At 48.5% G+C, this 14940-nt stretch overlaps 1 protein-coding gene across 7 annotated transcripts in view; it reads left to right on the forward strand.

Annotated features, from left to right (window-relative positions):
- CCDC12 (coiled-coil domain containing 12) overlaps window positions 1–14940 on the forward strand; it is a 70614-nt gene that overhangs the window by 1991 nt on the left and 53683 nt on the right. For 4 of the 7 annotated variants that reach the window (XM_055279683.2, XM_063610568.1, XM_063610585.1 and 1 more), the window contains one exon: window positions 534–677. In XM_055279683.2, coding sequence (XP_055135658.1) covers window positions 582–677 — 96 coding nt within the window. In that variant the 5' untranslated portion in view covers window positions 534–581. The other 3 variants (XM_063610556.1, XM_063610560.1, XM_055279711.2) reach the window with 3 other exon arrangements.

Below are 14940 nucleotides of genomic sequence, written 5' to 3' on the forward strand. Positions count from 1 at the left end.
CCGGCTAATTTTTTGTATTTTTAGTAGAGACGGGGTTTCACCGTGGTCTCGATCTCCTGACCTCGTGATCCGCCCGCCTCGGCCTCCCAAAGTGCTGGGATTACAGGCGTGACCACCGCGCCCGGCCAGGGAAGGTTTCTTGACGGCATTCGAGCCTTGTCAGGTCAAGTGGACAAGGATGGGTCAGGGCATTCCAAGAGGCCAGCATGGAGTGATTAGTGTGGTTAGTACTTAGGCAAAACCGGAGCGATCGACGCACTCTTTTCTCCTTCTCTCAGGTCTGAATTCCACTTGCTGCTCTTTCACTGATCGGCGTTGGATAAATCGAGCCTTAGCTTTTTTTTTTTTTTGCAGGCTCCCCACCCACTGGGCAAGTTGCCCGGAAGAATAAGGGCGGGGCGGGGCGGGGAGGGGCGGGGCGGGGCGGGGCGAGGCTCGCCCATAATAACCCCATATTGATTGGCTTTCAGGACCTTCCAGTCTCTCATTCTCGTGCTTGGATTGGCCGCGAGAGATTTATCCACTCTCCTTAGGCCTGCGCGATGCAAGACGGGAGAAAAGGAGGGGCGTAGGCGGGCAAGATGGAGGCGACTACGGCTGGTGTGGGCCGGCTAGAGGAAGAGGCGTTGCGGCGAAAGGAACGGCTGAAGGCCCTACGGGAGAAAACCGGGCGCAAGGTGAGAAATGTGGAGTGAGGGTCGTAGTTGAGGCGGCCAGCGTTCGGGGTCCGCGACGGGCTTGAGGAGAGCAGAGGGCTAATAAGGAAAGACAGCTGCCGAGGGCGCGCATGCGCGGGCGCTAGCGCTTGCGCGAGAAGACGGCGCCCGCCCACGAAGTCTGGGGCTGCTTGGTGTGGGAGCCCTCTGGCGCTGGTGCGGTCGTTGCGCATGCGCGGGGGTGGTTGAGGCAGTGGTCAGCGACCTGCAGTCCACCTGACTTCTGCTTCCCAGGTGTTGCTCGTGTGGGTGTCTAGGGCTGCCTGTAGGTTGAGATGCTTGTTGGGTTAGGCGTGATTTGTTCCGTTTCTCTATGGCCTAGCTGGTCTTTAACCCCTGCCTTCGATTCTGAGTCAGACTCCCCAGTCCGGCAGCACTCCTTGGACAAGGCAGCAAGTTGACAGCAATGGGTACACAGCCGGAGTCGTTTCGTGCAAAAATCAAAAAGAGGCCGGGCGCGGTGGCTCACGCCTGTAATCCAAGTGCTTTGGGAGGCCGAGGCAGGCGGATCACTTGAGGTTAGTAGTTCGAGACCAGCCTGGGTAACATGGCGAAACCCCGCCTCTACTAAAAATACAAAAATTAGCCGGGCATGGTGGTGCGCGCCTGTAATCCCAGCTTCTCGGGAGGCTGTGGCAGGAGAATCGCTTGAGCCTGGGAGGCAGAGGTTGTAGTGAGCCGAGATCACACCACTGTACTCCAGCCTGGGCGACAGAGCGAGACTCCGTCTCAAAAAAGAAAAAAAAAAAAAAAATCGAAAAAGATTTAGCCGGGCGCGGTGGCTCACGCGCCCAGTACTTTGGGAGGCCGAGGTGGGCGGATCACGAGGTCAGGAGATGGAGACCATCCTGGCTAATACAGTGAAACCCTGTCTCTACTAAAAATACAAAAAATTAGCCGGGCGTGGTGGCGGGCGCCTGTGGTCCCAGCTACTCGGGAGGCTGAGGCAGGAGAATGGCGTGAACCCAGGAGGCGGAGCTTGCAGTGAGCCGAGATCCTGCCACTGCACTCCAGCCTGGGCGACAGAGCGAGACTCTGTCTCCAAAAAAAAAAAAAGATCTATTTCTAACTTAGGGTGGGCCTTAGAAATTGGGAACGAGGGCTGGGCACAATGGCTCATGCCTGTAATCCCGCACTTTGGGAGGCCCAGGAGGGCAGATCACCTGAGGTCAGGAGTTCGAGATCAGCTTATCAACATGGTGAAACCCCATTTCTACTGAAAATACAAAAATTAGCCAGGTGTGGTGGCAGGCACCTGTAATCCCAGTTACTCGGGAGGCTGAGGCAGGAGGATCGCTTGAACCGGGAGGCAGAGGTTGCAGTGAGCTGAGATCGCGCCACTGCACTCCAGCCTAGGTTACAGAGTGAGACTGGTCTCAAAAAAAAAAAAAAAAAAAATTGGGAAAAAAGAAGAGGGCCTTAGTTCTTTCTTTGGGGATGGGCCTACTAGCCTATTAACTGCCATATTCGGAGGCGTTTTTCTTTTTTTTTTTTTTTTTTTTTTTTTTTGAGACGGAGTCTCGCTCTGTCGCCCGGGGTGGAGTGCAGTGGCGCAATCTCGGCTCACTGCAAGCTCCGCCTGCCGGGTTCACGCCATTCTCCTGCCTCAGCCTCTCCGAGTAGCTGGGACTACAGGCGCCCGCCACCACGCCCGGCTAATTTTTTTTTGTATTTTTTAGTAGAGACGGGGTTTCACCGTGGTCTCGATCTCCTGACCTTGTGATCCACCCGCCTCGGCCTCCCAAAGTGCTGAGATTACAAGCGTGAGCCACCGCGCCCGGCCTCGGAGGCGTTTTTCTTTGCCGTCGTTTAACAGCAAATGAAAAGTTCCATTTCTACTTTGTTCATCTTTCCAACGTAATGGAGAGGAAGAATTCTCAAGTTCACTACCTGTGTGCAAACCCTAGTTTGCGTTTTTACTTGGACTTGGGACACATTGCTTCATCTCTCTGAGCTGGGTTTCTTCATGTCTCCAGTGGGGAATGACAGTCCCTACACATTCATTCTCATTGGGTTATTGTGAGATCTAATGGGATAATCTGTGTGAAAGGGCTATAGAGACAGACCAATGAGGGCCGTAGTTTTAGATGGGTGAAAACTGTGTCCTTCAGTGTATGAAGTACAAAGAATGTTAAATAGCTAGACCTGTCAGAGATGGGGGGCACTTCCCACTTTCCAACTGAAAAACAAAACAGGCTGGACAGTCTGACCTCTATTTTCCTTACTGCATGGCAGTCTGGGGTCCTGTGTGAAAGTGAAAAGGGAAGTAATAGAGAGTGAAAGCTGGCTAGAGTGGCTTCTGCTTTTGTTGGCTGCACGTCGAACATATCAGACAGTTATCCCGTAAATTGCCTGTCCCGGAGAAGCTCAAACTTCAGCCTTTCAAACAGTGGCTAGTTCACCTGAGCTATTTGCTTGGATTTAGGGCTCAGGTTATTGGGGCCGGGTTTGAGGTCGGAATGCAAAGGACAAAATAGCATCCACAGAGCCCATTGCCAGGGAAGGACGTGCTACATCATCAGGAGAACTGGCTTTTAAAGAGGGATCCTCTCAGTGGGCTGGAAGTGTGGCCTGATTGTTAATTTTTCTGTGTTTTAAAATTGTGGGAAAATACACATACAATTTACTGTTTTAACCATTTTAAATGTGTAATTCAACGTCCAGAACGTTTTCATCATCCCAAACTCTGTACCCGTTAAACAATAACTCTCCATTCCCCCTTTCCCCAGCCCCTGGCAATCACTGTTATACTTCCTGTCTCTGAATTTGACTACTCTAGGTACCTCATATAATCAAATCATGCAGTATTTGTCCTTCTGTGACTGGCTTATTTTACTTAGCATGTCTTCACACTTCATCCATGTTGTAGCATGTGTCAGAATCTCAGTCCTTTTTTAAAGGCTGAATAATATTCTGTTGTGTATACCATGTTTTGTTTAGTTGGGTTGCTTCTACGTTTTGCCTGTTGTGAATAATGCTGCTATAAACATGGGAGTACAAGGCCTGGTGCGGTGGCTCACGCCTGTAATCCCAGCACTTTGGGAAGCCGAGGTGGGCAGATCACGAAGTCAGGAGATCGAGACCATCCTGGCTAATAAAGTGAAACCCTGTCTCTATTTAAAGTACAAAAAATTAGCCGAGCGCGGTGGCGGGCGCCTGTAGTCCCAGCTACTTGGGAGGCTGAGGCAGGAGAATGGCGTGAACCTGGGAGGCAGAGCTTGCAGTGAGCTGAGATCACGCCACTGCACTCCACCCTGGGCGACAGAGTGAGACTCCATTTCACAAAAAAAAAAAAAAAGAAAAAACACGGGAGTACAGATACCTGTTGGAGTATCTGCTTTAAATTCTTTTGGGTGTATAGCCAGAAGTGGAATTACTGGATCATATGGTAATTCTTTTTTTTTTTTTTTGAGATGGAGTTTCGCTCTTATTGCCCAGGCTGGAATGCAATGGTGCAATCTCAGCTCACTGCAGCCCCCGCCTCCTGGGTTCAAGCGATTCTCCTGTCTCAGCCTCTCGAGTAGCTGGGATTAATTTTTTTTTTTTTTTTTTTTTTTTTGAGACGGAGTTTCACTCTTGTTGCCCAGGCTGGAGTGCGATGGCACTATCTCGGCTCACTGCAACTTCCACCTCCTGGGTTCAAGCAATTCTCCTGCCTCAGCCTCCCCAGTAGCTGGGATTACAGGTGTATGCCACCACGCCCAGCTAATTTTTGTATTTTAGTAGAGACAGGGTTTCACTATGTTGGTCAGGCTGGTCTCAAACTCCTGACCTCAGGTGATCCACCTACCTCGGCCTCCTCAAGTGCTGGGATTACAGGCATGAGCCACCACACCTGGCCTTTTTTTTTTTTTTTTTTTTTAATTTGAGTGATGTCAGGTGAGGAGAAGGGAGATCAGTCTCAAATCTGTCTTTTCGACTAACTGAAATCGGGGGTTTATATAGCAGGGAGAAGAATGTAACTATGTGTAGGGAAAACAGCTGGATCATATGATAATTCTCTGTTTAGCTTTTTGAGGAAACACCATAGTGTTTTCAGTAGTGGCTGCACCATTTACGTTCCCAGCAGCAGTGTTCAAGGCTTCCAGTTTCTCCACATCCTCCCCAGCACTTATTATTTTCTTTTCTTTAATTTTCTTTTCTTTCTTTTTTTTTTTTTTTTTAAAGGAGTCAGGAGTCTCACTGTGTTGCCCCATGCTGGTCTTGAACTCCTGGGTTCAAGTGATCCTCCTGCCTTGGCCTCCAAAAATGCTAGGATTACAAGTGTGAGCCGCCAAGCCCAGCCATCTTCTTCTTTTTTTTTTTTTTTTTTTAATTATAGCCATCCTAATGGGTGTGAAGTGGTGGTATCCCACTGTGGTTTTGATTTGTGTTTCCCCAGTGATGAGTGATGTTGAACATCCTTTCATATGCTTGTTTGCCATTTGTATATATATTTTCTTTGAAGAAGTATCCAGGTTCCCTTTGCCCATATTTTTAATTGGGCTCTTTTTCTTGTTATTGAGTTGTCATTGAATTATTCATATATTCTGGATATTAAATCATTATTAGAGATGAGATTAGTGATATTTTTTCCCATTCTCTGGATTATCTTTTCATTCTCTTGGTAGTGTCATTTTTTTAAAAAATTAATTTTTTGTAGAGATGGGGGTCTCACTGTGTTTCCCAAGCTGGTATCAAACTCCTGGCCTCAAGCAGTCCTCCCGCTTTGACCTCCCAAAGTGTTGGGATAACAGGTGTGAACCACCGCACCTGGTGGATAGTCTCATTTGCTGCACAAAGAGTTTAAAATTTGATGAAGTTCAAGTTATCTGTTTTTGATTTTGTTGCATGTATTTTTAGTGTTATATTTAATCCCGATAGTTCTTGAGTGATTTTTTTATTAAGGTGAATGCCTGGGGACAGGACAGGTAAGGGTCTAAACTTTGAGTTGATTTTCCAGCCTATGGCCCTTTCTGCTGGACCTTTTAAGTGGGGAGTCTGGGGAGGAAGTATGACTGCCTGCTGTGGCCAGGTAAAACCCCTTGAGTCTCCTCCTTCAGAGAGGAAGTGGCTTCACATTTTTAGTTCAGGTTTCTGATGTGACAACAGACACCAGGATTAAGCCTCTTCTCTGCCTGCACTTGGAGAGCACCTGTCTGCCCCATGAGGATGGCATCTTGCTGGTTTCCTAGCACTCAGTGGCAGGTCCTTCATTGAGTTCTTACTGTGTGCCTGGTTTTGCTGGAGGTCTTAGGAATCTCAGGCATGGAGTTGGTTTTCCTCACAGTTTTATCTTTCTTTCTAACTCTCATCAGGCTATAAACTCATAATTTAGTGATATTATGACAAATCAGGGTCCTGAGGTTGTGGCAGATGGAAAGAGACAAGATTAGGGGTTGCAATGTTTCCGTGTATTATTCTGCGCAAAGCTCTCTTGTAGTCATGCAGCTGTAGTTTTACAAAGACTTCCTGATCAGCCCACCTGATGCCACTTATTAGTGAGGGGAGCAAGGCAAGAGGCTGAGAAGAGCTGGAATGTCCAAGGCCGAGGAGGGGAAGTAATGTCTCCTCGATTCCAGCCCATGCAAGACCCTCTGGGGGAAGGGGATTCTGTAGAGGACACAGCACGGCCTGAAGCAGCATCTTGTAGGTCAGCCAGTTCCCATTGACAGGTAGAAAGACAGTACTGCTGGAGTTCATTTTCTGGGAAAGCCAGGCAGAGCCTGAGGAAGCTTCATGGGAAGGCAGCGTGGAACTTGAGCTGAGCCATGGAGGGTGGGGAAGTGGGAGAAGGTCATCAAGGTAGCTGGAAAGGAGAGTGTTCCCAGGGAGCATTTTAGAGGTGGGAACATTCAGGTGCATAGAGGTGAGAGTGGAGATGCTCCAGGGAGTTTGACAGCAAGCACTTGGCAGTGATTGGGGCAGGGGTACAGTCTGAAAGTGCTGGACTGGGGTACTCTGGTAGCCAAGTTTTGCAAGAGCCAGGGTTTCCAGCAGGGATGGTAGCCAGCCTGGGCACACTTTTCTGTATTGTATTTGAAGCTCATTTCCTGATGCTCATCCAGAAGTTCCAGGCTGGGTGAGTAGGTGAACAGTTCAAGGCTGTGTGGATGAAACTCTGGCATCTCTTTACAGTGCTGTCCGGCAGGGCAGTGTGAGGCCATCCTGTCCTCCTTTGACCTCTTTCTTCCTCAGCAGCCAAATAGAGGCTCTCTAAAGGTGATGATTAACTTGGCATAAACATGCCAAGCTTTCCTGAGCATTTGCCCTGAATTGGGCTGTCTCTTGCTGCTCTGAGACAGGGAGACTGGCTGTCTGTCTGACCAGCCCTTGGGGCTGAGATCTGGCTGTCAGGTTGCAGGTTCCAGGCAACCAACAATTCCTGGTTGTCACCTGGCTCTAGAGGTTAGAGCAGCAGTGTTGCTCAGCAGAACTTTGTGCAGTGATAGTGTTCTCTAATTTGCACTGTCTAGTACTATAGCCATGGGCCACCTGTGACTTTCAAGCCCTTGAAATGTGGCTACTGGCCAGGCACAGTGGCTCATGCCTATTATCCAGGGGTGTCCAATCTTTTGGCTTCCCTGGGCCACAATGGAAGAAGAAGAATTGTCTTGGACCACACATAATATACACTAACACTAATGATAGCTGATGAGCTTTAAAAAACAATCACAAAAAATATCTCAATGTTTTAGGAAAGTTTACGAATTTGTGTTGGGCTGCATTTGAAGTGGTCCTGGGCCTTGGTCTGCGGGTTGGACAAGCTTGCTATAATCCCAGCATTTTGGGAGGTGGAGGCAGGAGGATCACTTGAGTCCAGGAGTTTGAGACCAGCCTAGGCAGTATGACAAATCCCCATCTCCACAAAAAATACAAAAAATTAACCTGGAATGGTGTCGTGCACCTGTAGTTCCAGCTACTTGGGAGACTGAGCGGGGAGAATTGCTTCAGCCTGGTAGGGGCAGAGGTTGCAATGAGCTAAGATCACGTCACCATACTCCAGCCCGGGCAACAGTGTGAGACCCTGTCTCAAAAAAAAAAAAAAAAGAAATGTGGCTACTGTGACATTTAATTTTAGTTAGTTTACATTTAAACAGCCACACTTGACTCATGATTGCCTTATTGGACGGTGCATCTCTGGAGGACTTGCTCCCTTCAGCCTGACTTACAAGAAACTGTGTGTCTCCCTGAGCTGCAGTTGTTGAGAGCTAAGGGGCAGGTGGAAACCCAGATGACCATCAGATCAGCCTTGGGAGCCCGAAGCTGGGCAGAGGGCTTGGAAGTTGGCCATATTCATGGCTGTTATCTCCATCAGATGCTGATTTGAGGCCATCTGTGTATGTACCCTGTGGAGTTAAGTGCTGGTGATTCAGAGTGGTATAGTTGTGATTTACGCACTCAAGAAATGGGAGTGCGGGCCGGGTGTGGTGTCTCACGCCCAGCACTTTGGGAGGCCGAGGTGGGCAGATCGCTTGAGCTCAGGAGTTCAAGACCAGCATGGGCAACATAACAAGACCCCATCTTTACAAATAAAAGTAAACAAAATTAGCCGGGCATGGTGGCCCCACGCTTGCAGTCCCAGCTATTTGGGAGGCTGAGGTGGGAGGATTAAAAAACAGAAAGAAAAAAATGCACAGTGCAGAGAGTGGGAGCAATGCCAAGGTAGAGGTAGAGTGCATGTACTAGTACTCTCTGACTTGGGGATACTAGGGAGGGTCCCTGGCCAGGTTGGGGGAGGGTAAAAGATGGAACCAGAGGGAAGGGCTAGCAAGTCTTGCTGGAGGAACAGAGGCAGTGGATGAGAGCCTAGTATGCTGGGTGAGGAGTCAGACTTGTCCATGTCCTGATCATGTCTCAAGAAGTTGCCTCTATCTCCATCCCATGTGGCCACATCCCCAGGCCCAGCAGCCTGGTTGCAAAGTCAGCCAAGGCGATCACTGCCTCCTGTGTTGACAGCCTTTGGCAGGTTGGCAATCATAACATTTGCATGGCAGTTGTAGCAGAATCGTGCTCCATCCCTGAAGCAGGACTTTGAAGCAGGGTATGTTGCTTCATCCCTGTCTGATAGACCAGGAAACCCTGGGCTGAAGGAACATCCCACAGTCATGCTTTGAGTTGTTCCTGACCCTAGATTGTCCCTTAGGCTCTGGCCCTCTATCCCTCTACACCTCTCACCCCCAGGTGCTTGGGAATAAGTACCCCCCGGGAAGGAGCCTCCACCCATCACACATATAAACTGTAACCAGGCTGCCAGGTGGAGGCCGAGTTGTGGAGTGGAGAGAATGGACTTTGGAGACAGATCTGATTTAAACCTCTGCTCCATTAATCACATCTATGGGACTCAGAGCAAGCCTTGAAAAATCCGAGCCTCTCTCTTGTCTATGAAATCGAGATACAGCTTCTGAACTCATCAGTAGCTAGAGAACAGAGAAGGATGCTGTCTATGAAGCGTCTAGCTCAAGATCTTGTACACAGGCCCTTTATAAATGTTGGTGCCTGTCCTTCCTTCCTTCCTTACCCTCTTGTAAGTGGGGACATCCAGGTGGTCCTGCAGCCTTCTCCACTGGGTGACAGTGGGTGGAACTGGCCCCGGTTCCAGTGGAAGCAAAGAGGTCCTTCTCCTGCACCCTGGCTTTACTCATCCTAGCCCTAATTTTTTGAAGATGGAGTGTTAGTGCAAAGTGTTAGATTAAGAAGAAAATGGATTTGCAGAGCCACAGCCGAAGTGGAGTGTGAGTGCTGGTTCTTCCTAAGGACTCACCTTTTCTGCCCAAGTTCTCAGACTCCAAGGTTGTGGAGGCAGTGAGAGGGAGAATCTTCTGGGTGGGAGATTTGGGGTTCCCAACACACATCTATGGTGAGCCAGCATTTCCTTCTGAGGCCCTCAATATGTTCATGCATGAAATGATGGTGTTGGATTTATCAGAGTTTCTCAGACTTACCTGTTTGTTGGGTTGTCTCAAGAGACAATTTGCAGTCCTTTTTTCTGGCCCTACCTCAGACCTATTGTGGTCTTGGTATATAGCCTATAAATTCATGCATTCTTAAAGTTCCCCAGATGATTCTGATGCATTTTTCTGGACATCTCTGATCAGTCCCTGGCATTCTCTCATTGGAAGAAGAATACTTTTTTTTCCCCTGGAACCTTAGCTGCCCATGCCCACTGCAGGAACTCTGCAGCTAGCCACTAATAAGTATTTATTGAGTACCAGCTGTATGACAGGCCCTGGGGATACAGCTATGAACAAGACTTCCTCCTTGCCTCAAGGGGCTTCTGGGGAAGGAGTGGGAATACTTAGAAACAAGGAACATGGTGTCCCTGTTTATGTGTCCCAGGAACTTGGGAATGTGGTGTGTGTGTTGGGGGAGAGGCTGTGCAGCTGCCCAGGCCGGGAAGACCACCACCTGGGAGTTCTGAGACAGCGGTGGAGGAGTGAGATGCCAAGATCTAGGGAAGAGCATTCCAAGCTGAGCAAGACTAGCTTGGCATGTTTGAGGAGTAGGAGTAGAGTGAACAGTGGGAGGTATGGAAGGGGGATGAGGGTAGAGAGGGCCTGAGAGGCTGGTCTAGTTAGAGGGGGACTTGCAGACCACCAAGACTGGACCTCAGTCTAAGGGTGATGGGGAACCACTGGAGGCCTGAGCAAAGCTGACATGCCCTTGGATGACTGTGTGTGGAGGTAGGAGGCAGCTGCAGGAGCCCAGGTGTGAGGCAGTGCACACAGACAGGGTTCCTGAGATGGTGAAGTACAGGGGAGAGGGGCTTTGAAGGGGAAAGCAAGAGTCTGGCTTTGGCTACGTTAAGCCAGAGGTGACTGTTAGACAGGTAAATGAAGAGAGACATAAGCAGGCATCTGGACTAGAAACAGATACAGGATGTCAAGCCCTGGGGCTAGACGAGGCCCTCTGGTGACAGAGCTTAGACCACAGAGACTGGGAGATCATTCTGTGCCCTGAGGCTCGCCCTGCAGGTATTTAGCAGGAGTTGGAAGAATCCAAGGAAACTTGGTGGGGTGGGGCGGGATGAGGACAGTGGGGCTGAGAGAAGCCAGGCGAAGACTGGGGATGGGTTTTGGCAAGACAAGGTGATAGGCGAGCTTGGTCCAGCTGTTTCAGGGAAGTATGTGGTGCCAGTGGAGTTCAGGCCAGCTGGGTTGAGGTGCAGCATGCTGGCCACAGCCTTGCTATAAATTAAGCCTCCTTTCCACTGCTTGAAGTCCTCACTGGACCCCAGCCGGGACATCCATCCCTCCTCTCAGGGTAGCGCCAGGCTGAGGCAGTGCCTTTATAGCCTTGCTGTCTGAACTCACCTGGCATTTGGATGCTGGCAGCCTTCTTGCTAGTGCTCAGGTCTTCATATTGCCACTCTAGCCCTTTTCTTTTTTTTTTTTTTTTTTGAGACAGAGTCTCACTCTGTCGCCCAGGCTGGGGTGCAGTGGCGCAGTCTCAGCTCACTGCAGCCTCTGCCCCGTCCCGTGCTCAAGCCATTCTCCTGCCTCAGCCACCTGAGTAGCTGGGATTACAGGTGTGTGTCACCACGCCTGGCTAACTTTTGTATTTTTAGTAGAGATGGGGTTTCGCCATGTTGTCCAGGCTGGTCTCAAACTCCTGGTCTCAAGTCGTCTCCCTGCTTTGGCCTCCCAAAGTGTTGGGATTATAGGCGTGAGCCACTGTGCCAAGCCGTCTGTCTGTCTGTCTTTCTTTCTTTTTTTCTTTTCTTTCTTTCTTTTTCCTTCCTTCCTTCCTTCCTTCCTTCCTTCCTTCCTTCCTTCCTTCCTTCCTTCCTTCCTTCCCTCCCTCCCTCCCTCCCTCCCTCCCTCTGTCCCTCCTTTCTTTCTTTCTTTCTTTCTTTCTTTCTTTCTTTCTCTCTCTCTCTCTCTCTTTCTTTCTTTCTTTCTTTCTTTCTTTTTTCAACCTGGGAGCATAGATTCAGGTTGCCCTAAATGTACACTCCCCCCTCCCCTTTCCTTTCTGTCCCTGCACATAGGTCCTAGGGGCTGCACTGCAGCTCCTACAATATGACCACTGCTTCTGGGTCAGGCTGGCCGTTTCTCTCATGATTCCCTGCTCTCTGGACAGGTTGCTTTGCCCACCTGGCTCCGCCACCCTGCTCACCTTGGGATGTATAGATAGGTAAGTCTCTTCACATCCTTCTTCTGCTGGAAGATGGCCACAGTACCTCCTCCCTCCCAGGATAAGGGTTAAGTGAGATGGTGTGTGCAGAAGGGAGCTGAGAGGTGGGAAGTGTGATGTGTGCCTTTATTCTTTCTCCTATACTCTTATTTTACCCCTAGTTGAGGGCCCCTTTAACTTACACCTGAGACAGCACGGATGTGGAGAGGTAAGGGACCAAACACAATCACACAGGGCCAATCCCTTGTTCTCTGGAGATGGAGCCAGAGGGATGGGCCAGGGAGCCCACCACCTCCTGGCCGAGTTTGGGGGTTCTCTTCCTCTGGGATAGAATTGGTGCTGCCCTCATCCCTTGGAGCTGTGCAAGGAGAGGCTCTGCAGTGAGCTACGGGGAAGAGAGTGGGACCTCCATTCAGCTTGGTCTGATATGCTGGGGAGAAACACCGGGGCTGGGCGAAGGGTGAGCCTCTCTCTGGATTTCCCTTAGAGGGCACGGTTTCCATTGAGGCAGATAGGTGGCCATTCGGGATCCTTCACGGTTTAGCTCACCTGTGGTGGCTGAAGCACCCTCCATGTAGCAGAAGAGGCACTAGACAGCCACAAGACAAGGTTCCTCTTTCTTGCTGTGCCTGTGACACAGTTGTTCCATCACAGTCTCCCGTTTGGTTGACTTCTGTGGTATTACAAGGTGTAAGTCGTGTTTCCCAGGCCTCACTGATGGGGGCAGGGAATTGGAAAGCAAAGGAATCTTGAAATTCAAGCTGGTTTTTAATCTTTCTGTTGGCTTTTGCAACAAAAGAATTTGCATGGTCTTGATGGTGAATCCCTCAGTTTTTTTCTTCTGTCTCCTGGAGTCAGGAGGGTGTGAATGGGGTGTGCTTCCCTCTCAGTGTCCAAGTAGCTGTCTTCTGGGTGTGCTTGGGAGTCCTTAGTCTTCTCTTTGGAGGACTTTTTCCTTATGGTCCTCTTGACTGAGTTCTCTCTAGATTTTAATGATTTTACTTTTGGTTTCTAAGTGGGCTTAAATTTTTCTTTTTTTTTTTTTTTTGAGACGGAGTCTCGCTCTGTCACCCAGGCTGGAGTGCAGTGGCGGGATCTCTGCTCACTGCAAGCTCTGCCTCCCGGGTTCATGCCATTCTCCTGCCTCAGCCTCCCGAGTAGCTGGGACTACAGGCACCCGCCATGACGCCCGGCTAATTTTTTTGTATTTTTAGTAGAGACGGGGTTTCACCGTATTAGCCAGGATGGTCTCGATCTCCTGACCTCTTGATCTGCCCGCCTCGGCCTCCTAAAGTGCTGGGATTACAGGCGTGAGCCACCGCACCTGGCCTAAATTTTTCTTTTTAATGACTTCATAGCGGCATAAAAAATCCTTTTCATTAAGCATACAAACTATACAGAGAGAAAAGTACACAAATCAGCTCAGTAATTTTCCTAAGGTGAACATGCCCATGTCATCAGTCACTCAAATCAAGAAACATGATAACATCCCAGAATCACCTCTCAGGTGCTCACTCTCCAAGGGGAACCACTCTGGACTTGTAACACAAGAAGTTGCCTTCCTTCCTTTTGAACCTTATATAAATGGAATTAAACAGTACGTAGTTTTCTGTATCTGGCCTCTTTCATTCATCATATGTTTGTCAGTTGTTGGGTGTGGAATTAGTGCATTCTTTTTTCTGTATAGTATTCCATTGTTTGAACAGACCAGATTTTATCCATTCTCCTCTGGATTTTCAGGCTGGAACTATTATGGATTGTGCTGCTCTTCCCGGTCTTGTACATGTCTTGGTGAACATATGTACACATCTGTAGGATCTATGCCTAGGAGTGGAATTGCTAGGCCGTAGGGTGTATATAGGACAGATACTGTCAAACACTTTTGCAAAATGGCTCTACCATTTTGCACTCTGACCAGCACTGTATGGCGGTTCCTCTCTAATACTTGGTATAGTTAGTTTTTTTCCTGGTAGCCAGGCTGGTGGAGGTATAGTGGTATCCTTTTGTGGTTTAAATTTGTATTTCCTACCTAATGAAGTTGCATTATCTTTTCATATGTTTATGCGAAGTGCCTGTTGTTCATGTCTTTTGCCTCTTCTCCTTTTTATTCAGTTGCCTGTTTTTCCTATGGATTTCTAGAAGTTCCTTATGTGTCCTTTGTTCTGTGTATGTGATGTGACTATCTCTTCTGCTTGCCTTGGCTTTGACTTTTCAGGCTTTTAAAATTGAATTTTTTTTTTTTTTTTTGAGATAGAGTTTTGCTCTTGTTGCCCAGGCTGGAGTGCAATGGCACAATCTTGGCTCACTGCAACCTCCACCTCCTGGGTTCAAGCAATTCTTGTGCCTCAGCCTCTTGAATAGCTGGGATTACAGGTGCGCACCACCACGCCCGGCTAATTTTTGTATTTTTAGTAGAGACAGGGTTTTACCATGTTGGCCAGGCTGGTCTTGAACTCCTGACCTCAGGTGATCCACCCTCCTCAGCCTCCCAAAGTGCTGAGATTACAGACGTGAGCCACCTCACCTGGCCCAAAATTGAATTCTTTGGTGAACAGAAGTTCTTAATTTTAATGTAGTTTATCATTTTTTTTCTAATATCTTTTGTGACCTGTTTAAGGAAATAGTTGCCTACATATAGGTCCAGATGATATTCTTTTATTTAATAATCTAGAAGTTTGCTTGTTTTACTTTAACCTTTAGACCTCTAACCCATCTCGAATTTACTTTTGTATGGTGTGCGTAGGGATCAAGATTCTTTTTCTCCCCATATGGATATCAGTGACTTGGCACTATTTGATATTTGACATTTGTGTTTTAGAAAGAAGAGTTTCCTGTGACTTAATTGGCATGCACTGTTCATGATAATGCTGTTAACCTTCCATAACATCTTGATAATTGTCATTGTAGATGTAGTAGTAGTAGTAGCTGCTAAAATATATTTATTTTTTCATGCTTCTAAGTCCCAATTCATGCCACCCCTTCAGTAGACAGGCAGCTCCTTGTAGGCAGAGACAACTCTTAAACTTATTTTAACAAAACATTCAGACATTTCCTGGGTGCCCCATGGCACTGTAGTGGGTATGTTGCGTCCTGTGACTCTGAGCCCCCT

This window comes from Symphalangus syndactylus, chromosome 1 (assembly GCF_028878055.3).
Source record: "Symphalangus syndactylus isolate Jambi chromosome 1, NHGRI_mSymSyn1-v2.1_pri, whole genome shotgun sequence".
Lineage (NCBI taxonomy): Eukaryota > Metazoa > Chordata > Mammalia > Primates > Hylobatidae > Symphalangus > Symphalangus syndactylus.